Consider the following 23,850-nt stretch of genomic DNA (forward strand, 5'->3'; position numbering starts at 1 on the left):
ACTGGCAGGAAACTCCTGGTTACACCAGCCCACAGGGGATTATTGCGTCCGTCGTGCAGGGAGGGGCTGGGTGGGGAGGGGCTGGGTGGGGAGGGAGGGGCTGGGTGAAGAGAGTGGGGAAGGGCTGGGTGGGGAGGGTGGGGCGGGGTTGGGTGGGGAGGGTGGGGCTGGGAGCGTCGGGAGGCGCTGGGTGGGGAGGGTGGTGGAGGGGCTGGGCTGGGTGGGGAGGGGCTGGTCACCCCGTGGTGCCCTTATAAAACTCAACGTTTAACCTACTCACGCCGGCTTGTGCCCACCCTCACAGTCGGGCATATTTGCGGAATACACCACGCCGCCGTTGACCCTGGCCATTGACCGAGCAACCCAACGTTCCTACCAGCTCCCTCCGCAGGAATGTGTTCCCGTTATGAGGGGAATGTTCAGCCCCCTCCCCCCCTCGTCACAAATGTCTGACCCCCCCCCCTCCCCCCCCTAGGTGGGTGACGTCATTTATGGACGGCCCCAAAGCTAAAAATCACGTTCTAAAGAAATGATCCATAACAGAGGTTCTTGGGTTAGATTGCGCAAGCATAAACCCGCCACCACCCGACACAGCCAATTGGTAATGTTTGCCACGTAAACAAAAGCGTGCCACAATTCGTTACTGGTACAGCACACCGGTTGTGTTGGATAGTAAACCCACAACTTTACAATTCTCGCACCGTGAAGTTTCGCCGGTAATCACGACGATCAGCATCATCGTGCAAGACCCACAGAGTTGTGAGGACGCCCTCCTCCCCCTGTTTCGGTCTTAAATTAGACAGACGAGGGGATAAAGAAATTGAGTTTCTCTGGATCGCCCAGACAAGAGGTGCACAGCATGCAAGCAGGACGACGCCACTCAAAACCCGCTCCGCGTACAACAATTCTGGAAAAAAAGATTTTATTTCGTTATCGTTGACAACACGAGGGGGGCACACGCAAGACACGGAAGGAGGTCAAGCCCGGCTCAGCACGATCGTTTAGAGAAGGTCACCTTGCCTTCCACACAGCCTTTTTGGTCCTTAGGCATCACCAAATCCTGATCCGAGAGCTTTGAATAAACTGACAGCTGCCACGCAGCAGGTACGGTCAGCCTCCTCACCACAGCAATGTGGAATTGCCACCACCATGGCCTCCGGGGCTTTTCCCCCCTCCACGTTTGGAATCAACGTCACGGCGTCTGGGGTATTCGGCTGCCGTACGTTTTCCACACGCGACGACAATCCACTTCGCCGAGTTTTCAGAAGCGATGGTCAGGCCGCTTCTAAAAAAGAGCGGCGTGGCTCTGCGGGGCCTTATCTGGTATCATAAAAAATAATGTTTAATATTTCATACAAGAGACGGGAGACAAACCCACAACAGGGGGAGGGAGGGCGGCAGCGCCACGGTAATACGACTCAGGGGGTTAGTGACATCACACGGGGGGGGGGGGGAAACGGGGGGGCATTGGGGGGGGAGGAGTCGGGGGGATTGAGGGCAGGCTCTGAGAACAACGGCACGAACGTTGAGAGAGTCCATAATGGAGGTTTCTTGGGTGAGATTGCGTAATATATAAACGTGCTTTGATTTCAAGTTTTCGTGACTGCAGGGATTCATGTTCTTGGTTCTTTCGGTAAAGTCACAAGAAAAATTTTCTTGCCGTGGAATTCACACCTGATGACGATTGCTTGTGTTGCAGTCGAAACGTCGTGAGAATTTTTATTGTTTTATATTTTTAGTATATTATTATTTCCCTTCTACGTGACTTTACCGAAAGAACCAAGAATATATAAACGTGTTGTTAAACCCGCCACCACCCGACACAGCTTAATTAGTAAGGTTTGTTACGTAAACAGAACGTGGCCAATTCGTTACTAGCACAGCATCACCGTTTGTGTGTTGGAGAGCAAATCCACAACATTTACCACACTCAAATTGTACATTTAAAGTACTCAGATTGTAAATACTCTTAGTTTTTTCGGTAAAGTCACGTAGGTAAAAAATGAAATTAAAATTAATAAAAAGTATCAAGTGATACAGCAAATCTGGCTGTGACGGTCCCACCTGATGACGGAGACTTGTGTTGCATCCGAAACATCGTGATTTTTATTATTTTTATTAATTTTAATTTCATTTTCTACCTACGTGACTTTACCGAAAAAACTAAGAGTATGAATCCTTGCAATCACGAAAGCTTCAAATACAGATTGTAAATGTTGTGGCTTTGCACCCCAACACACCGGTGGTGCTGTACTCGTAACGAATTGGCACGTTCTGTTTACATCACAACCCTCACTAATCGGCTGTGTCGGGTGGCGGTGAGTTAACGACATTTATATATTTACGCGATCTAACCCAAAAAAGACTATATTATGGATGACATTGGTCGCGAAAGCCCTGCTACATATTAAGTCGAGAGAGTCGTTGACAACTCAGCAGCGTGGCCTGGCGGAACACGCCGTGTTGCCGAGGGGATAGAGGGGGCACGCGGCCCACTTGATTTAAGTGCACCGATGGACGTGGGTTTGGAAACACCCCCCCCCCCCCGACCGAGGCTCAAGTCGCAACCCGCACACCCTCGGCTGCAGCATCTCTCCACCGGATAACACCACAGCGCCAGGCCGAAGCCTCGCCGAAGCCTTGCCGGGCCGATGCTTTGCCAGGCCGAAGCCTCGCCGAGGTCTTGCCGGGCCGATGCTTTGCCAGGCCAAAGCCTTGCCGGGCCGAAGCCTTGTTGGCTTGAGGCAGGGCTACTCTGCGGGGTCTTGTAACAGGGCCCTCAAAGTCTCAGCCACGGGCGGATGTTGCTTTTCAAGAAGGTCCGCCAAGTGCTGCACCTGCAATTCCACAGCGATGACAAGGTGAGGTCGAGGGAAGAACTAGAACATCGATTGATTTTCTTTGCCATCATCTTTGTGTGGGGGTAGAGGGGTGGGTGTATGTACTTTTAACTCCTTTCGCACTGGACGTAGCCAAGCTTGCTTATCAGAGGTGCGGGGGAAGGACAACAAACTAAATAGCGAACACAGCACGTCTGAAGGTGCACAGATCTGGTGATAGAGAGCCTAGACTAGGCTCTAAGGAAAGCTGTCTCGAGTGTGGATCAATCAACTTCAAGGACAGTGCACATTATCACAGTTATGTCTTTTGTTTGTATTATGACTGCAGGTATTGTGGTCTATGCAAACATGACTCCTTGTAAAAAGGTGTCAGTTTTGTTGCCAGATAGAAGGGTAAAAAAACAATTATCATATTTTTACTGGCAAATGAGGTTCCCATAGTGTTAACCCCTCTTATTATTATTAAAACTTTCATGACCAACACAGCGCAAGGGGAGGCCGATTCAGAATGGCTGCAACAAATGCACTGACGTCAATTTAAGTGTAATTACTTGGTTTGTGTGTGTGTGTGTGTGCGTGCCACGGCGTTAGGCACTTGCCACAGACGGGTAGAAGGGCACGAGTATCCGCACGGCGGCCGGGAGATGATCCGGAATGAGCACCTTCTGGGTGAACGCTTCCTCCAATTCACTCTGGAAGCGCACGCCGTCGCTTTGTGTGAACTTAAGGGGAGTTAGCAGCAGTTTGCTGTCCTTCACATACATACACAGAATCGCACAGAGACCCATAGACACGCACAGAAACGCATAGACAGACACAGAGACCCATAGACTCGCACAGAGACACAGACTCACACAGAGACATATAGACTCACACAGAGACCCACAGACTCACAGAGAGACCCATAGACACGCAGAGACCCATAGACTCATACAGAGACCCATAGGCTCACACAGAGACCAACAGACTCGCACAGAGACCCATAGACTCGCACAGAGACCCACAGACTCACACAGACTCATAGACAGACACAGAGACCCATAGACTCACACAGAGACCCATAGATTCGCAGAGACCCATAGGCTCACACAGAGACCCATAGACTCACACAGAGAACCATAGACTCGCATAGAGACCCATAGACTCACACAGAGACCCACAGACTCGCACAGAGACCCATAGACTCGCACAGAGACCCATAGACTTACACAGAGACACATAGACAGACACAGAGACCCATAGACTCACACAGAGACCCAAAGACTCGCACAGAGAACCACAGACTCGCACGAGACCCACAGACTCGCACAGAGACCCACAGACTCGCACAGAGAGCCATAGACACGCAGAGACCCATAGGCTCACACAGAGACCCATAGGCTCACACAGAGACCCATAAACTCACACAGAGACCCATAGACTCGCACAGAAATCCATAGGCTCACACAGAGACCCATAGGCTCACACAAAGACCCATCGACTCACACAGAGACCCATAGACTCACAGAGAGACCCATAGACTCAGAGACCCATAGACTCACACAGAGACCCATAGACTCACACAGAGACCACAGACTCACACAGAGACCCATAGACTCACACAGAGACCCACAGACTCACACAGAGACCCACAGACTCACTCAGAGACCCATAGACTCACACAGAGACCCATAGACTCACACAGAGTCAGATTCACACAGAGACCCAGAGTTTGTTGTCCTTTCCCCGCACCTCCAATTAGCACGGTTGGCTACGTACGGTGCGTGAAAAAAACATACACACACCATTGCAATATTTACGCGCTCTAACGCAAAAAAACCCCCCTGTATTATGGATGACATTGGTCGCGAAAGCCTACGCGTTCAACTAACCTGGGTCACGTTCGACAACACGATGGCGAGGAGCTGCGCCAGGATCTCCTCCAGCAGCTGCAGCTCAGCCCCCGCGTCCCCCGAGTGGCCAGGCTTGGTACGACCCGATCCCTCCTCCGCCTCGTCGCACGGCTGCTTGGTACACTCCTGGAGGTAGCCCACGATTCTCAGGGTGCTGCTCAGCAGTTCCAGGTCTGGAATGATGGAGCGTGGCGGGGGGGGTGAGCGTCCACGCGGCAACTTCACGTCGTCGGGGTGGATCGGTCGGGCGTCCCCGACGGTACACCGCTCTCCGGCGATTCAATCGCGATGAGGTTTAATATCGGAATTTTTTTTTTTGCCTCCCATTTTATTGCGTGGTTTGCGATAGATCTTTAGCTTGATAATTGGTTTTTCACCCTTCTATCTGGCAACAAAACTGACACCTTTTTTACAAGGAGTCATGTTTGCATAGACCACAATACCTGCAGTCATAATGCAAACAAAAAACATAACTCTGATAATGTATGCACTGTCCTTGAAGTGCATACATTATCAGAGTATGCACTTGAGTTGTGCGCCTTTTGGCATCATCTGGTCCAACACCATGTGAGACTAGGCTCTAAGGAAAGCTGTCTCGGGTGTGGACCAATCAACTTCAAGGACAGTGCATATATTATCAGAGTTAAGGTTATTTTGTTTGCATTATGGCTGCAGGTATTGTGGTCTATGCAAACATGACTCCTTGTGAAAAAGGTGTCAGTTATGTTGCCAGATAGAAGGGTAAAAAAACTATTATCATATTTTTTACTGGCAAATGAGGTTCCAATGGTGTAAGAGATCTTTAGCTTGTTTATGTTTTATATTTATGTTCATCGTAATTTTTTTTAATCCACATTGCCCGGCCATCGATTCCGGAATCTACGATGGGAATATTACAGGCTTGGTTTTACTTCTAGATTTGGTTTTACTTTTTAAATCCTTTATATTAAATTCACTTGCTTGATTGGGAGCTTACGACTGTGCAAATCTTTCGGTCGTTTTTTAACCCACTTCCCATGATCCAATCGAGCTGATATTTTGCACACAGACTCGTTGTGCGTGACAATTAATGTTCGTGAAATTTTTTTTCCAAAATTTTACACTTTTTAGGTAAAATATTTTTTTTATTTAATTACCAATTGTTTAATCGTGGCAGGCAATCATCTGACCCATAGGTGGCAGCCATCTCAAGCCAGAGGACGAGAGGACTCTAGCCGCCCGTTTCAAAGACCAATGTGGGCTGGGTTGTGGCCCATTGAACACGCAAATAAAGGATTTATAGTGAAAAACTTTGCTTTTACGGGTTAATTTTTTTAATTTCTACAGACGTGGCAAGGGTGAGTGGGGAGGGGGGGAAAGAGAAGGGGGACAACGCTCCCTCTCACCGTCCTCGGAGCTCGGGCACCCCGGTTCGACCGCCGGCCTCGACGGCGGCAGCAGAGCAGAGAGCGTCGCCGCCACGGACGCGAGCGCCGTGGTCTGCTCCAGCAGCACGACGGCCGGGTCGTCGGGCTGGCAGAGGTCGTGGCACAGCACGGCACGCAGGAGGCGCCGCACCTCCTCGCCCGCGCGCGACGCTGCCGGGCGCAGGGGCGTGTGGGAAGTGAGGCTATTTGGCTGGCCGTTGAACAAAGATGGTCACCGTATCGCGCGGCGCTTTCAGACGCGCTTCTGCGGCCGTCTGGAATGCTCTTGCTGCCGATATTGGGAAGCCGCTGGAGCTATGCACTTTTACATCATCTAGATCGAAAACGCATTTCTTTAGTAATTATTTTGTGTGTTTAGTTTGTTGTCCTTCCCCCGAACCTACGATTAGCATGGTTGGCTGTGTGCGGTGTGAAAGAAGTTCAACATACATAGCATACACAAATAAACTAGACTTTATTTTATTTTACCAGTTAAGGTCCCAGGATAAATATATAGCTGTTTTTCGGAAGCGACCTGGCCACCAATGATAGCCCAACGAAGTGGCTCATCACGTGGAAATTTATTGCAGCCAAATATTCCAAACGCACGTCGATTCTAAATGTGGAGCGAAAGACCTGAGGACCTGGAGAAAAGTCCATGCTGCCACAGGAAGAGAGAGAGAACATTCAAACTGAAAAATAAAAACAGGCGTCAGGGTTGGGATGAAACCCATGACCTTCTGCATCTCGCCACTATGACGCTCCAGCTCTGGGGGCGCGGTGAGGGTACATCACGCCGGACGGCGCAGCCGGAAAACACCTTGGAGAGTCACACGGCACGACCGCGAAACTCGCGCCGCGGTAGAACCGATTTGCGCGTTACGCTCGAAGTTTGACGGGGAAACGAACGAGGCTGAGCGATCGGGGGCCAGATGAGACAAGCCAACTGGCTGACGTGGAGCGGCGATGCAGTGACTCAGAGACCCCCCCCCCCATCCCCCCGAAAATGAACCGCGCGCCTCCTGCGGAACTCACTCATGGCGAGGACGCCTTCCTCGACGGTGCTGATCTGTTGCCAGATGTGCGCAAACACCTCCAGCGCAGGCCCCCGCTGCTGCCTGCGGTACGGCACACGGCAATCATCGTCGTCATCGTCGTCGTCATCGTCGTCATCATCGTCGTCATCATCTTCATCATCATCGTCGTCGTCATCGCAGAGTGACAGCAGTGCCGACTGATCTGTTGCCAAATGTGCGCAAACACCTCCAGCGCAGGCGCCCGCTGCTGCCTGTGGCACGGCACATGGCAATCATCGTCGTCATCGTCGTCGTCATCGTCGTCATCATCGTCGTCATCATCGTCGTCATCATCGTCGTCATCATAATCGTCGTCGTCATCGTCGTCATCATAATCGTCGTCGTCATCGTCGTCGACATCGTCGTCGTCATCATCATCTTCATCATCATCGTCGTTGTCATCGCAGAGTGAGAGCAGTGCCGACATAGAACGTGGGCTTTTTCCGTCGCCGCTACTGCGATCCACAATTTGTTGTTGGGTTTGGTGCATGCGGGGCGGTATCTTTGTGCCAAAGTTATTAATACGATTACCCGACGAAATTATCACGATTACACGGATATTTGTTTTCACCGTGCCGACGAATCGATCAACTTCTGATCAGCTCCTCCTCACTGGCGACTGAGACTTCTCACGACATCAACGTACAATGATGTTTTTGCTCCGACTGCTTCGAACGTCATCGGGTAATGAGCTCTGGACTGCGAGACGTGGCTGTGTTTCACTTGACAGCCCTTGGTCAATCCCACCACTGGATGCGAACTCACGACCTTCCGACCGCGAGTCGCTCCCTCTACTGCCAAGCCACCCGGGCGAGATTCGCCGTCAAATCGTGAAGTTAATTATCGTACCGTACGATCAAAACTTATATCGTTGCAACTCTGAGTTGTACGTATGTATGCTGAACTTATTTCGCACCGTACGTAGCCAACCGCGCTAATCGGAGTCTATGGGCCTCTCTGTGAGTCTATGGGTCTCTGTGTCTGTCTATGGGTCTCTGTGTGAGTCTATGGGTCTCTGTGTCTGTCTATGGGTCTCTATGTGAGTCTATGGGTCTTTGTGTGAGTCTATGGGTCTCTGTGTGAGTCTATGGGTCTCTGTGTGAGTCTATGGGTCTCTGTGTGAGTCTATGGGTCTCTGTGTGAGTCTATGGGTTTCTGTGTGAGTATATAGGTCTCTATGTGTGTCTATGTCTTTGTATGTTGAACTTCTTTCGCACCGTACGTAGCCAACCGCGCTAATCGGAGGTGCGGCGGCGGGGGGAAGGACAACAAACTAATCGCAAAGAGCGGTTCTAACGAAAGACATTTTCAATCTCGAGTTACCGGACTTGTGACGTGGCCTCCAGCAGCGCCGGCACGAGGAAGACACGAGTCTCGTCGTCCGCCGTCGTTTCCCCGTCGCCGGGCTGCGCTGGCTGGGCCCCGCCGGAGGGGTCAAGCGACGCTGGCGACCCCTCCGAAGACAGCCAAGCGAGGAGGAGGTCCTCATCCAAGTCGAAGAGACGATCCACCACCTCGCCCAGCTTGAGCAGAAGATCGTCTGCGAAGATTCCGTCGGAGGGAGATAAAGTCGTGCGCGACTGATCGACACTCGCAAACCTTCGACAGGCGGTCAATAGGCATGCCCGCGGAATTGTGTCGTCGCTTCAGAGCGAGATATTATTATTGTCGTGGCTCGATTCGAATAGTTTTTGTTTAAACGTGATCAAATCAAGCAGAAGAGTCACATTTGCGATGGCTGAGGAACAGTATACGGCTCTTTAAAATCATCACCACCACCACGCTCCATGGGCAGATAGCCCATAGTAGGTCCACACATTTAATTATTTGTTGTTTGCACTTTCCTCTTATAGTGGCAGTGTGCCACATCTTTCTGACACCGATCTCTTATCTCGTCAAACCATTCTGTTAAGTCTTCTTCTCTTTCCGATTCCTTCCATTTTTCCCGCGCAAAAAAAAACACACTTTAATTTATCTGTTGTTGTTGTTGTCCATCATACATGTGTCCAAATAGTGGCAATGTCCTTCTCATCACTCCCTGCATCATCAGGTCTTCTTCTACGTGCAACCTTTTTCTTACTTCTACGTTAAACCGAGAGATATTATCACTATTGTCGGGACTTGATTTTAATCGTTTTCGACACGTGATCAAATCAAGCGGAATCGTCACGTTAGCCACGCAAAGGGGGGTCGACAACCTGCGGCTCTAAAAGCTGTACGCGGCGTTTAGAAACGCACGTCGATTCTAAATGTGGAGGGAAAAAAAAACGGAGGACCCGGAGCAAAAATCCAGGCGACCACGGAGAGAGAGAGAGAGAGACATACAAACTCCAAATACATAAAGCAGGTGTCGTCAGGGTCGGGATCGAACCCACGACCTCCTGCATACCAGGCGAGGTGGTTAGCATCTTGCCACGTGGAGATAGAAAATGCAAACTCCAAATATACAGCAGGCGTCGTCAAGGTCGGGATCGAACCCACGACCTCCTGCATACCAGGGCGAGGTAGTTAACATCTCGCCACGTGGAGATAGAAAATGCAAACTCCAAATATACAGCAGGCGTCGTCAGGGTCAGGATCGGACCCAGGACCTCCTGCATGCCAGGCGAGGGGAGTAAACATCTCTCCACTCACCGTTCGTCGAGCTGCTGAGGATGAAGCATACGTTCGGGCACACAGAGGGGGTGTTCTTGATTCCCTCCAGCCACAGCCGCGACGACTCTGGCCGCGACAGGCAAGTGAGCAGCAACCTGACAGGTCAAACATCACCACCAGCAGCAGCAGCAGCAATAAATACGTTGTCAATGCCAAACGGCGAGTCAAGCAAGACGTAAACTTCACGTGGCCTCGGAGTGCACCTACCCTGGCACAAGTGCCGTGGTGACGTCACCGTCACTTCCATTACAAGGTCGCAGCTCATTACACACAGCGCTTGTAACAAATGAACCACCGATACCTCGCTGATCTCATCAAGGAGCATAAAACATCATCATGCGAACTCCGGTCATCCTCGTGGCAGCAGCGGCTTTCGGCTGAGCCGTCGAACAAAGACGGTGGCCACCGCATCGCGCGGCGCTTTTAGAAGATGTGCTTCTGCGGTCGTCTGGAACGCTCTCCCTTCCGATATTAGGAAGCCACTGGAGCTATGCACTTTTAAATCATCCAGATTGAGATTAATTTACTTAGAACTGCTTTGTGCGTTTAGTTTCTTGTCCCTCCCCCCGCGCACCTCCGATTAGCGTGGCTGGCTACGTACGGTGGGAACCAAGTTCAACACAAAGATCAAAGATCCCCCCGTGTAGCCTTAACAGACTGTAGGGGCAAGTGCTGTTAGCGAGCACCTATGAAGGCCGGAACGGCACACGAGGGGGTGGGTGGCCAGCACCCCGCCCGACCGCCTTTGTCTCCCCAGTGGCGATGTTTACACACCGCACCAGGTACTCATTTCAGGCTGAGTCGACCTAGGGGAGGCCCAGGACCGGTTCAGATAATCGTCACTGGTGTTGACCGTGAACGGAAATCGAACCCAGGTCTCCAGGTTCATAGCGCAGCGTAGCGCTAACCGCTACACTATCGCTCCCCACACACACACAGCGAGGAATGACGGCGGTTGTTGTTGCTGGCTCACCTTGAGGTCTCCAGGAGAGTGGGAGGGTCGGGGTCTCCAAGGAGCAGCAACAGCACCTGCCTGCGCACAAGGCCTCACTTGAGCACCACACGCTGGCTCTCAACGACACAACCGACACGGACGACCGTATTTCCAGGATTATAAAGACGCCCCGGAAAGTGAGACGCATCCCAAACTTGTTTGCCGGTTCTTAGGTTTTTCGGTAAAGTCACGTAGGTAAAAAATTTAAATTAAAAAAAAAATAAAAAAAAAATCACGACGTTTCGGAGGCAACACAAGCTTCTGTCTTCAGGTGGAACCTACGTGACTTTACCGAAAAAACCTAAGAATATGAATCTTTGCAGTCACGAAAGCTTCAAATCTAGAATTGGTTGCCGGTGTCAATAGAATGAAAGAGATCTTGTCTCTCTCGTGTCAAAAAAACAGAGACAAAGTTACCCCGTATAGCCTTAAGAGACTGTTGGGGCAAGTGCTGTTAGCGAGTAGCACCTATGAAGACCGGCACGGCACACGAGGGGGTGGGTGGTCAGCACTACGCCGGGCCGCCTTTGTCTCCGCAGTGGCGATGTTTACTGCACACCGCACCAAGTACTCATTTGAGGATGAGTCGACCTAGGGGAGGACCAGGATCGGTTCAGATAAATCGTCACTGGCGTTGGCCGTGAGCGGGAATGGACCTTGGGTCACCGGGTATTGTAGCGCAGTGCGCTAACCGTTGCGCCACCGCTCCCCAATCTATACAAAGATCCCCTGTATAGCCTTAACAGACGGTTGGGGCAAGTGGCGTTAGCAAGCAACTATGAAGGCCTAATTATATACACGCATACGCGCGCACAATTAACCAGATTATAAGACGCAATCCTCCACCCTCAACTCCCACCAAATGTTGCTTTAAACAGAAATAAAGTGCCCCAATATTCAGAGAACATGGTAAAACAAGAGAGTTCATGGCGGAGAGAGGGGTTGACCATACTTCACCACATTGGTCAATGGTGGCTGGAGAAGGGATCACACTTCGTCTCGCCTCTCGCTGAGTACCGGACTTGTGTGGGTGTCCCGGTCCAGTACGGCTACGCAGTTCGCCGGGGTGACGAGATGTTAACTACCTCGCCTGGTACGCAGGAGGTCGTGGGTTCGATCCCAACACTGACGCCTGCTGCTGTATATTTGGAGTTTGCGTGTCTCCCCGTGGTGGCGTGGATTTTTCGCCGGGTCCTCCGGTTTTTCCTTTCACATTTAGAATGAACGTCACGCGTTTAGAGTCTTTGGCTGTTATAAACTTCCACTTGATAATAAGCCACTTCGGTGAGCTGTCATTTGTGGCCAAGTCGCTTCTGAAAAATAGCTCAGTGGGAATTACCTGGTCAAATAAAAAGTTTACTTTAGTTTAGGCCTACAAGGTCCTTAAAGCGTCTCCGCCTCATTAAGGCACTGCCCCATGAAGCAGGGATTAAAGGTAGCGCTCTGTTAGTAGTTAAGGAATATTTGTCATCTATCGGGACTAGGTAGTGGCGTACGATACTCACATTAGGTCACCGTTCTGCGACAGAGCGTTGCAAGGCTCCGGGAAGCAAGCCATGTTCCCCAAGATCCCCACGCACATTTCCTAGTGCAGAGAGCACCATGCGGAACACACGCAAAAAAGACAAAGATCACCCGTATAGCCTTAAAAAACTGTTTGGGGCAAGCGATGTTAGCGAGCACCTATTAAGGCAAGAACGGCACACGAGAGGCTGGGTGACCAGCATCATGCCTGGCCTACATAAGACAAAGATCCCCCCCATATAGCCTTGACCGACGGTTGGAGCAAGTGCTGTTAGCAAGCACCTACGAAGGCCGGCATGACACACGAGGCGGTGAGTGGACAGCGCTATGCCCGGTCGTCTTTGTCTTCCCAGCGGCAATGTTTAAACACACTGAACCAAGGATTCATTTGAGGCCGAGTCGACCTCGGGGAGGCCCAGAACCGGTTAAGATAATCGTCACTGGTGTTGTCCTGGAGCGGGAATCGAACTCGGGTCGCCGAGTTCATAGCGTAGCGCGTGCTAACCGCTACACATGTGGAACTCACAGATGCACACGCACGCACATCAAGAACAGGGATTCCCCTTCACTCTCAAAGACACACGGGAAAAATATATAATAGGAGATGTTTTTTGGCAATGGCTCTTCTTCAAATCACATAAAAGGCCAGACCAGAGAGATAAGAGGGTAGATGAGAATGCACTGTACACTATGGGGCCTGATAAGAATGAAAGTAAAACACACAATTACGGATCAACAGTTTTTAAATTCGCATTTGAATCGTTACCTCAGCAGCCCGTTGACCAATGGGGAAAAAACCCCCCTCAATAATCAAAAACAATCAAAGCCTAAACAGTTTGCCATGACCGCATACACGCACTCTTACAAAAACTGCGGCACCGGGCCGGGCGCCGACGCCAGAGGTCGCAATCGGGTACCCGATACCCGTACCCTACCCGGCTACCCGGCTACCCGTACCCGGCCGGGTACGGGTACCCGTTTGCGACCTTGGTGCGGCCGGGTACGGGTAGGCCGTGAGTCACTGGTGAGTAACCGTTTGTCACTCATTTCCCAACGTCTTGTCTCTTCTCACAATTCAAGTTCCTAGAATCAACCCACCCGCGCCTGCAACATGGCTTCATCCCAGAGGTCGCAATCGGATACCCGTCCCCGTACCCTACCCGATACCCGGCCGGGTACGGGTAGCCGGGTATCGGGTAGGGTACGGGTACCCGTTTGCGACCCTGGTGTGGCCAGGTACGGGTAAGGAAGCAAAACCCGTTTGCGACCTCTGGCCAACGCGCAGCGGGCAAAGCAAAGCACGCTCTCACGGTGATTCGGGGAGAAGACGATGCCCTGATGACGCCAAGCAGCAGCTCGGGCGAGTGGAACTCCAGCAGGAAGTCAGCCACGTCCTGCCGCGAACAAGGAGGCGGAGGGGCGGTCGGGAAGAGGGGGGGTAACATGGAACATTGGCACGTGACGGAGGATGGTAAAATGAAAATTTGTTTTGTTTGAAGCGCTCACAGTGTTGGTATGCAATGCTTTTGATTTGAAGTTTTCGTGACCGCAAGGATCCATACTCTTTGGTTCTTTCGGTAAAGGCACGTAGGTAAAAAAAAAAGTAGAAATAAAAAAAATAAAAGTAAATTAAACCACGACATTTCGATTGCAACACAAGCAATCGTCACCAGGTGTGAAAATCACAGCTAAAATTTTTCTAGCTGTGATTTTCACAAAGAGTATGCAATGCTTTGCTTTAGAGGTGTCGGCGTTATCGTTTATCGCGGCAACACAAATGGCAAGATCCCTGCCTTGTCGGTGGACATGTCCCAGAGCCTGCAGACATCGTCCTCCAGATCGTCGTCGACGTTGTCCGACTCCGGGGGAGTCTCCCTGGCCTCTCTTCCCAACCGCGGTTCCTCCGTGGTAACGGCCTGGGGAACACACAAACAGTTACGTTAACAATAAACAAATGCAGTTTAACACGTAGCAGGCTTTCGCGACCAATATTATTCATAATCAAGTTTTTGGGTTTAGATCGCGTTATTTATACTGTAAATGTGTCGTAACCCTCCACCACCCGACATGGCCAATCAGCAAAAAAGTGTCACGTTGACAAAAGACAAATATCTTCTTGGTTCTTTCGGTAAAGTCACGTAGAAGGGAAGTAATAAAATAATAAAAATAAAACATAATAAAACAATTCTCACGACGTTTCGGCCACAACGCAAGCAGCCATCCTCAGGCGAAGAATGAAACACCCCAAGCTTGGAGCGTATATTTAAGCTGGGTTAGAGGGGGGGGAGGTGGGAAGAAGAGCGCCTAAACAAAATAATTTGCATATCAAGAGGAATTCAGCATATGGAAAATGCGTAGGAGGTGGGCGGGGGGGGTTCCAAATCAATACTATGCCCGTGCATTATGCAGGATTAGCAGCATCAAAGGGGGGGGGGGAAGGGGGGGAGCATTAACAAAGGAAAGGAATGTTAATAGTATGTAGCTGTAGTTACTAAACAACCACGTAAAAAACTACAGTATAAACTGCATGACAAACTAAAGTATAAACTACATAGCATCATCAGTAAACTTACTATACTCTACAATAAGCTGAGTTACTAACAGTAAGTAATACATGAAAAATTCTACGTTGTAAAAAATTATATAATATGCTTCCATCTAAACTTTATTCTCTTACATCACACGCGTCTATACCGTACTATATACTTCCATAGGCAAAACCAACATTAAATTACATACTGTATTGCTATAAACCACCCTATACCTTATACATTTTTAATATAACACTATGTATTATTCTACCCACCCTAATGTGTATCAAAATGGTTTATTACGTCCTTCCAGTGATTGCTAAGCCAGAATCCATCTTCTCGGTTAAAATTGTCTCTGTGTTTGTAAATGTGGATCGCCTCATGTACGAATCTCTCATGATAGCCAGATGGCTTGCAGAGAACCTCTGTCTTGGAGAAGTCAATGTCATGTGAGCCCACTGAGTTGTAACAGTGATCTGCCACGGCTGAGGTGTTTGTCCTACAGTGTTTCAGGTCAGCTTTATGTTCACGGATGCGGTCCGAGACATGTCGTTTGGTTTCCCCAATGTAACTGCTACCACAGAGGCAACTTAGTTTGTAGACACCAGGGTACTGTATGTCTGGAACCACATCTTTTACAGACGGTACCAGATCACGGATTTTATGTACTGTGTTGAATCGGACCTGGATCTTGTGTTTAATCAGGATTTTGGAGATCTTTTTTGTGACCCCAGCAATGTAGGGTAAGGTGATGGTCTTGAAAGGCTCCTCAACAGGATCCTTCTTGGTGGTTGGAGTGATGGCTTTGCGGATTGTGTAGTCGGAGTAACCATTAGCCTTAAGAGCTTGGCGTACGTGTTTGAGTTCACTGGAAATGTGTTCATGGTCGGAGATGCATTGGGCTCTATGATATAGAGTCTTGATGAGGGAATTCTTCTGGGATGGATGGTGGTGGGAATCCGGTTTTAGATAAGCATCCGTGTGGGTGGCTTTCCTGTAGACAGAGTGGCTCATTGAACCATCAGGTCTCCTTTTGATTAGGACATCCAAAAAGGGTAGCTTGCCATCATTTTCGACTTCCATGGTGAATCTGATGGCTGGGTGTATGGAATTGATATGGTCGAGAAATTGGTCTAGAGCAGGCCGGCCATGTGGCCAGATGACAAAAGTGTCGTCTACGTACCTCTTCCATAAGGTCGGGCGTAGAGTGGCAGTCTGGATGGCGTCCGTCTCAAATTTCTCCATGAAGATGTTGGCTACAACCGGAGATAAGGGGGAGCCCATTGGGGTGCCCTCAATTTGCTTGTAGAAGGTTCCATTCCAGGTGAAGTATGTATTGGTTAAGCAGTGTCTCACCAGGGGGGGTACCCCAGCATTCAGTCCTTGATGAACCAAGTCTTCAATGATTGCGATGGTGTCAGGCACAGGCACCTTGGTGAACAAGGAAACCACATCAAAACTGACAAGCAGGTCGTCTGGGGACAGGGCAATCCCCTTGATTGTTGATACCAGGTCAGTAGAGTTTAGTACTGCAGAGGTGGTTTTTCCAGTGAAAGGCCGTAGGATTTCGGACAAAAAACGAGCCAGTTTGTAAGTCGGGGAGTTGATAGTAGAGACAATGGGACGAAGAGGTGTATCTTCTTTATGTATCTTTGGCAAGCCGTACAATCTTGGTGGCCTGGCTGCAGAAGGTTTCAACGAGAACTGTTTGGTCTGATCAATTAATGCGGTTGAAGCAGAAATGATGTTGTTGGTTTTGGAGACGAGGCTGTTGGTGGGGTCTCTTTTTATTTTTGTATAGCTGCCATCGGTGAGTAGTTCTTGAATTTTGTTGTTGTATTCTATTTTGTCCATGATGACAGTGGCATTGCCTTTGTCGGCTGAGAGGATGACAATGTCATCCCTCTTTTTTAATTGAGCTAATTCAAAACGCTCATCTTTGCTGATGTTGCTAGCTGGCATCTTAGCGTTTTTGAGGGTTACAGAGATTTCCGATCTTGCTACGTCTGCAGCGATGTGACTCAAGCCCTTGAGAGCTACATCTACTCGAGCAATTATATCATTAACTGGTATGTGTCTAGGTGTGACTGCAAAGTTTAGTCCTTTAGCTAAAACGGATTTCAAACCTTCAGAAATAGGACTGTTACTGCGATTAATTACGACTTTGTTAACATCTAGCTTTTCAATGTGTGGGTCCGGTTTCTTGTTTGAGAGGCGGTTGAATTTGGAAATCAAGTTGTCCTTACATTTAGTCGACATAGCGGCAGCTGAAGAGGCAGTCATTTTTTCCACATGTTCCCAATCCGATGTGGACATTGTTGCACTCAAGGATAAGTGTGATTTGTAGAGTGTCTTGTCTAACTGATCTAGTTCGGTGCGCGTAAGTCTGATTTTCTCTGAGATAAGAGCTAAGCTAGTTCTAGACAGAATTCGTTTCGCATTAGAAGAAGTTACAGCAGCAGATGTTAGTGTAAATGCGTTCGGTATTACCTTAGAGTCGCGGCATCTCTTCAGAAAGGTGAGAGACTCGATTAGCTGAGCCTTCTTGTCCCGGAGCTTGTTGAAGGATCTCAAAGTTATGTGGAAACCCTCCCCGTAGAGGCGGTTAAATTTCGATTTAAAGCTTTCGTGACTGCAGGGATTCATCTTCTTGGTTCTTTCGGTAAAGTCACGTAGAAGGGAAGTAATAAAATAATAAAAATAAAACATAATAAAACAATTCTCACGACGTTTCGGCCACAACGCAAGCAGCCATCCTCAGGCGAAGAATGAAACACCCCAAGCTTGGAGCGTATATTTAAGCTGGGTTAGAGGGGGGGGAGGTGGGAAGAAGAGCGCCTAAACAAAATAATTTGCATATCAAGAGGAATTCAGCATATGGAAAATGCGTAGGAGGTGGGCGGGGGGGGTTCCAAATCAATACTATGCCCGTGCATTATGCAGGATTAGCAGCATCAAAGGGGGGGGGGGAAGGGGGGGAGCATTAACAAAGGAAAGGAATGTTAATAGTATGTAGCTGTAGTTACTAAACAACCACGTAAAAAACTACAGTATAAACTGCATGACAAACTAAAGTATAAACTACATAGCATCATCAGTAAACTTACTATACTCTACAATAAGCTGAGTTACTAACAGTAAGTAATACATGAAAAATTCTACGTTGTAAAAAATTATATAATATGCTTCCATCTAAACTTTATTCTCTTACATCACACGCGTCTATACCGTACTATATACTTCCATAGGCAAAACCAACATTAAATTACATACTGTATTGCTATAAACCACCCTATACCTTATACATTTTTAATATAACACTATGTATTATTCTACCCACCCTAATGTGTATCAAAATGGTTTATTACGTCCTTCCAGTGATTGCTAAGCCAGAATCCATCTTCTCGGTTAAAATTGTCTCTGTGTTTGTAAATGTGGATCGCCTCATGTACGAATCTCTCATGATAGCCAGATGGCTTGCAGAGAACCTCTGTCTTGGAGAAGTCAATGTCATGTGAGCCCACTGAGTTGTAACAGTGATCTGCCACGGCTGAGGTGTTTGTCCTACAGTGTTTCAGGTCAGCTTTATGTTCACGGATGCGGTCCGAGACATGTCGTTTGGTTTCCCCAATGTAACTGCTACCACAGAGGCAACTTAGTTTGTAGACACCAGGGTACTGTATGTCTGGAACCACATCTTTTACAGACGGTACCAGATCACGGATTTTATGTACTGTGTTGAATCGGACCTGGATCTTGTGTTTAATCAGGATTTTGGAGATCTTTTTTGTGACCCCAGCAATGTAGGGTAAGGTGATGGTCTTGAAAGGCTCCTCAACAGGATCCTTCTTGGTGGTTGGAGTGATGGCTTTGCGGATTGTGTAGTCGGAGTAACCATTAGCCTTAAGAGCTTGGCGTACGTGTTTGAGTTCACTGGAAATGTGTTCATGGTCGGAGATGCATTGGGCTCTATGATATAGAGTCTTGATGAGGGAATTCTTCTGGGATGGATGGTGGTGGGAATCCGGTTTTAGATAAGCATCCGTGTGGGTGGCTTTCCTGTAGACAGAGTGGCTCATTGAACCATCAGGTCTCCTTTTGATTAGGACATCCAAAAAGGGTAGCTTGCCATCATTTTCGACTTCCATGGTGAATCTGATGGCTGGGTGTATGGAATTGATATGGTCGAGAAATTGGTCTAGAGCAGGCCGGCCATGTGGCCAGATGACAAAAGTGTCGTCTACGTACCTCTTCCATAAGGTCGGGCGTAGAGTGGCAGTCTGGATGGCGTCCGTCTCAAATTTCTCCATGAAGATGTTGGCTACAACCGGAGATAAGGGGGAGCCCATTGGGGTGCCCTCAATTTGCTTGTAGAAGGTTCCATTCCAGGTGAAGTATGTATTGGTTAAGCAGTGTCTCACCAGGGGGGGTACCCCAGCATTCAGTCCTTGATGAACCAAGTCTTCAATGATTGCGATGGTGTCAGGCACAGGCACCTTGGTGAACAAGGAAACCACATCAAAACTGACAAGCAGGTCGTCTGGGGACAGGGCAATCCCCTTGATTGTTGATACCAGGTCAGTAGAGTTTAGTACTGCAGAGGTGGTTTTTCCAGTGAAAGGCCGTAGGATTTCGGACAAAAAACGAGCCAGTTTGTAAGTCGGGGAGTTGATAGTAGAGACAATGGGACGAAGAGGTGTATCTTCTTTATGTATCTTTGGCAAGCCGTACAATCTTGGTGGCCTGGCTGCAGAAGGTTTCAACGAGAACTGTTTGGTCTGATCAATTAATGCGGTTGAAGCAGAAATGATGTTGTTGGTTTTGGAGACGAGGCTGTTGGTGGGGTCTCTTTTTATTTTTGTATAGCTGCCATCGGTGAGTAGTTCTTGAATTTTGTTGTTGTATTCTATTTTGTCCATAAAAGAGACCCCACCAACAGCCTCGTCTCCAAAACCAACAACATCATTTCTGCTTCAACCGCATTAATTGATCAGACCAAACAGTTCTCGTTGAAACCTTCTGCAGCCAGGCCACCAAGATTGTACGGCTTGCCAAAGATACATAAAGAAGATACACCTCTTCGTCCCATTGTCTCTACTATCAACTCCCCGACTTACAAACTGGCTCGTTTTTTGTCCGAAATCCTACGGCCTTTCACTGGAAAAACCACCTCTGCAGTACTAAACTCTACTGACCTGGTATCAACAATCAAGGGGATTGCCCTGTCCCCAGACGACCTGCTTGTCAGTTTTGATGTGGTTTCCTTGTTCACCAAGGTGCCTGTGCCTGACACCATCGCAATCATTGAAGACTTGGTTCATCAAGGACTGAATGCTGGGGTACCCCCCCTGGTGAGACACTGCTTAACCAATACATACTTCACCTGGAATGGAACCTTCTACAAGCAAATTGAGGGCACCCCAATGGGCTCCCCCTTATCTCCGGTTGTAGCCAACATCTTCATGGAGAAATTTGAGACGGACGCCATCCAGACTGCCACTCTACGCCCGACCTTATGGAAGAGGTACGTAGACGACACTTTTGTCATCTGGCCACATGGCCGGCCTGCTCTAGACCAATTTCTCGACCATATCAATTCCATACACCCAGCCATCAGATTCACCATGGAAGTCGAAAATGATGGCAAGCTACCCTTTTTGGATGTCCTAATCAAAAGGAGACCTGATGGTTCAATGAGCCACTCTGTCTACAGGAAAGCCACCCACACGGATGCTTATCTAAAACCGGATTCCCACCACCATCCATCCCAGAAGAATTCCCTCATCAAGACTCTATATCATAGAGCCCAATGCATCTCCGACCATGAACACATTTCCAGTGAACTCAAACACGTACGCCAAGCTCTTAAGGCTAATGGTTACTCCGACTACACAATCCGCAAAGCCATCACTCCAACCACCAAGAAGGATCCTGTTGAGGAGCCTTTCAAGACCATCACCTTACCCTACATTGCTGGGGTCACAAAAAAGATCTCCAAAATCCTGATTAAACACAAGATCCAGGTCCGATTCAACACAGTACATAAAATCCGTGATCTGGTACCGTCTGTAAAAGATGTGGTTCCAGACATACAGTACCCTGGTGTCTACAAACTAAGTTGCCTCTGTGGTAGCAGTTACATTGGGGAAACCAAACGACATGTCTCGGACCGCATCCGTGAACATAAAGCTGACCTGAAACACTGTAGGACAAACACCTCAGCCGTGGCAGATCACTGTTACAACTCAGTGGGCTCACATGACATTGACTTCTCCAAGACAGAGGTTCTCTGCAAGCCATCTGGCTATCATGAGAGATTCGTACATGAGGCGATCCACATTTACAAACACAGAGACAATTTTAACCGAGAAGATGGATTCTGGCTTAGCAATCACTGGAAGGACGTAATAAACCATTTTGATACACATTAGGGTGGGTAGAATAATACATAGTGTTATATTAAAAATGTATAAGGTATAGGGTGGTTTATAGCAATACAGTATGTAATTTAATGTTGGTTTTGCCTATGGAAGTATATAGTACGGTATAGACGCGTGTGATGTAAGAGAATAAAGTTTAGATGGAAGCATATTATATAATTTTTTACAACGTAGAATTTTTCATGTATTACTTACTGTTAGTAACTCAGCTTATTGTAGAGTATAGTAAGTTTACTGATGATGCTATGTAGTTTATACTTTAGTTTGTCATGCAGTTTATACTGTAGTTTTTTACGTGGTTGTTTAGTAACTACAGCTACATACTATTAACATTCCTTTCCTTTGTTAATGCTCCCCCCCTTCCCCCCCCCCCCTTTGATGCTGCTAATCCTGCATAATGCACGGGCATAGTATTGATTTGGAACCCCCCCCCGCCCACCTCCTACGCATTTTCCATATGCTGAATTCCTCTTGATATGCAAATTATTTTGTTTAGGCGCTCTTCTTCCCACCTCCCCCCCCTCTAACCCAGCTTAAATATACGCTCCAAGCTTGGGGTGTTTCATTCTTCGCCTGAGGATGGCTGCTTGCGTTGTGGCCGAAACGTCGTGAGAATTGTTTTATTATGTTTTATTTTTATTATTTTATTACTTCCCTTCTACGTGACTTTACCGAAAGAACCAAGAAGATGAATCCCTGCAGTCACGAAAGCTTTAAATCGAAATTTAACCGCCTCTACGGGGAGGGTTTCCACATAACTTTGAGATCCTTCAACAAGCTCCGGGACAAGAAGGCTCAGCTAATCGAGTCTCTCACCTTTCTGAAGAGATGCCGCGACTCTAAGGTAATACCGAACGCATTTACACTAACATCTGCTGCTGTAACTTCTTCTAATGCGAAACGAATTCTGTCTAGAACTAGCTTAGCTCTTATCTCAGAGAAAATCAGACTTACGCGCACCGAACTAGATCAGTTAGACAAGACACTCTACAAATCACACTTATCCTTGAGTGCAACAATGTCCACATCGGATTGGGAACATGTGGAAAAAATGACTGCCTCTTCAGCTGCCGCTATGTCGACTAAATGTAAGGACAACTTGATTTCCAAATTCAACCGCCTCTCAAACAAGAAACCGGACCCACACATTGAAAAGCTAGATGTTAACAAAGTCGTAATTAATCGCAGTAACAGTCCTATTTCTGAAGGTTTGAAATCCGTTTTAGCTAAAGGACTAAACTTTGCAGTCACACCTAGACACATACCAGTTAATGATATAATTGCTCGAGTAGATGTAGCTCTCAAGGGCTTGAGTCACATCGCTGCAGACGTAGCAAGATCGGAAATCTCTGTAACCCTCAAAAACGCTAAGATGCCAGCTAGCAACATCAGCAAAGATGAGCGTTTTGAATTAGCTCAATTAAAAAAGAGGGATGACATTGTCATCCTCTCAGCCGACAAAGGCAATGCCACTGTCATCATGGACAAAATAGAATACAACAACAAAATTCAAGAACTACTCACCGATGGCAGCTATACAAAAATAAAAAGAGACCCCACCAACAGCCTCGTCTCCAAAACCAACAACATCATTTCTGCTTCAACCGCATTAATTGATCAGACCAAACAGTTCTCGTTGAAACCTTCTGCAGCCAGGCCACCAAGATTGTACGGCTTGCCAAAGATACATAAAGAAGATACACCTCTTCGTCCCATTGTCTCTACTATCAACTCCCCGACTTACAAACTGGCTCGTTTTTTGTCCGAAATCCTACGGCCTTTCACTGGAAAAACCACCTCTGCAGTACTAAACTCTACTGACCTGGTATCAACAATCAAGGGGATTGCCCTGTCCCCAGACGACCTGCTTGTCAGTTTTGATGTGGTTTCCTTGTTCACCAAGGTGCCTGTGCCTGACACCATCGCAATCATTGAAGACTTGGTTCATCAAGGACTGAATGCTGGGGTACCCCCCCTGGTGAGACACTGCTTAACCAATACATACTTCACCTGGAATGGAACCTTCTACAAGCAAATTGAGGGCACCCCAATGGGCTCCCCCTTATCTCCGGTTGTAGCCAACATCTTCATGGAGAAATTTGAGACGGACGCCATCCAGACTGCCACTCTACGCCCGACCTTATGGAAGAGGTACGTAGACGACACTTTTGTCATCTGGCCACATGGCCGGCCTGCTCTAGACCAATTTCTCGACCATATCAATTCCATACACCCAGCCATCAGATTCACCATGGAAGTCGAAAATGATGGCAAGCTACCCTTTTTGGATGTCCTAATCAAAAGGAGACCTGATGGTTCAATGAGCCACTCTGTCTACAGGAAAGCCACCCACACGGATGCTTATCTAAAACCGGATTCCCACCACCATCCATCCCAGAAGAATTCCCTCATCAAGACTCTATATCATAGAGCCCAATGCATCTCCGACCATGAACACATTTCCAGTGAACTCAAACACGTACGCCAAGCTC

The 23,850-nt window shown here is 48.2% G+C and overlaps 1 protein-coding gene across 1 annotated transcript in view; it reads right to left on the reverse strand.

Annotated features, from left to right (window-relative positions):
* Nucleotides 1–1,452: 1,452 nt before the first annotated feature.
* SAAL1 (serum amyloid A like 1) overlaps nucleotides 1,453–23,850 on the reverse strand; it is a 28,398-nt gene continuing 6,000 nt past the window's right edge. Inside the window, exons 3-13 of the mRNA XM_078619670.1 lie at nucleotides 14,181–14,303; nucleotides 13,698–13,781; nucleotides 12,369–12,448; nucleotides 10,843–10,902; nucleotides 9,849–9,964; nucleotides 8,538–8,754; nucleotides 7,174–7,256; nucleotides 6,118–6,309; nucleotides 4,712–4,905; nucleotides 3,440–3,532; nucleotides 1,453–2,837 (exon numbers count right to left, since the gene is read on the reverse strand). Of these exons, the coding sequence (XP_078475796.1) occupies nucleotides 2,751–2,837; nucleotides 3,440–3,532; nucleotides 4,712–4,905; nucleotides 6,118–6,309; nucleotides 7,174–7,256; nucleotides 8,538–8,754; nucleotides 9,849–9,964; nucleotides 10,843–10,902; nucleotides 12,369–12,448; nucleotides 13,698–13,781; nucleotides 14,181–14,303 (1,329 nt within the window). The 3' untranslated portion in view covers nucleotides 1,453–2,750. The remainder of the gene's footprint in view (nucleotides 2,838–3,439; nucleotides 3,533–4,711; nucleotides 4,906–6,117; nucleotides 6,310–7,173; nucleotides 7,257–8,537; nucleotides 8,755–9,848; nucleotides 9,965–10,842; nucleotides 10,903–12,368; nucleotides 12,449–13,697; nucleotides 13,782–14,180; nucleotides 14,304–23,850) is intronic.

The sequence above is a fragment of the Lampetra planeri genome, chromosome 64 (genome assembly GCF_965212315.1).
Source record: "Lampetra planeri chromosome 64, kcLamPlan1.2.h2, whole genome shotgun sequence".
Lineage (NCBI taxonomy): Eukaryota > Metazoa > Chordata > Hyperoartia > Petromyzontiformes > Petromyzontidae > Lampetra > Lampetra planeri.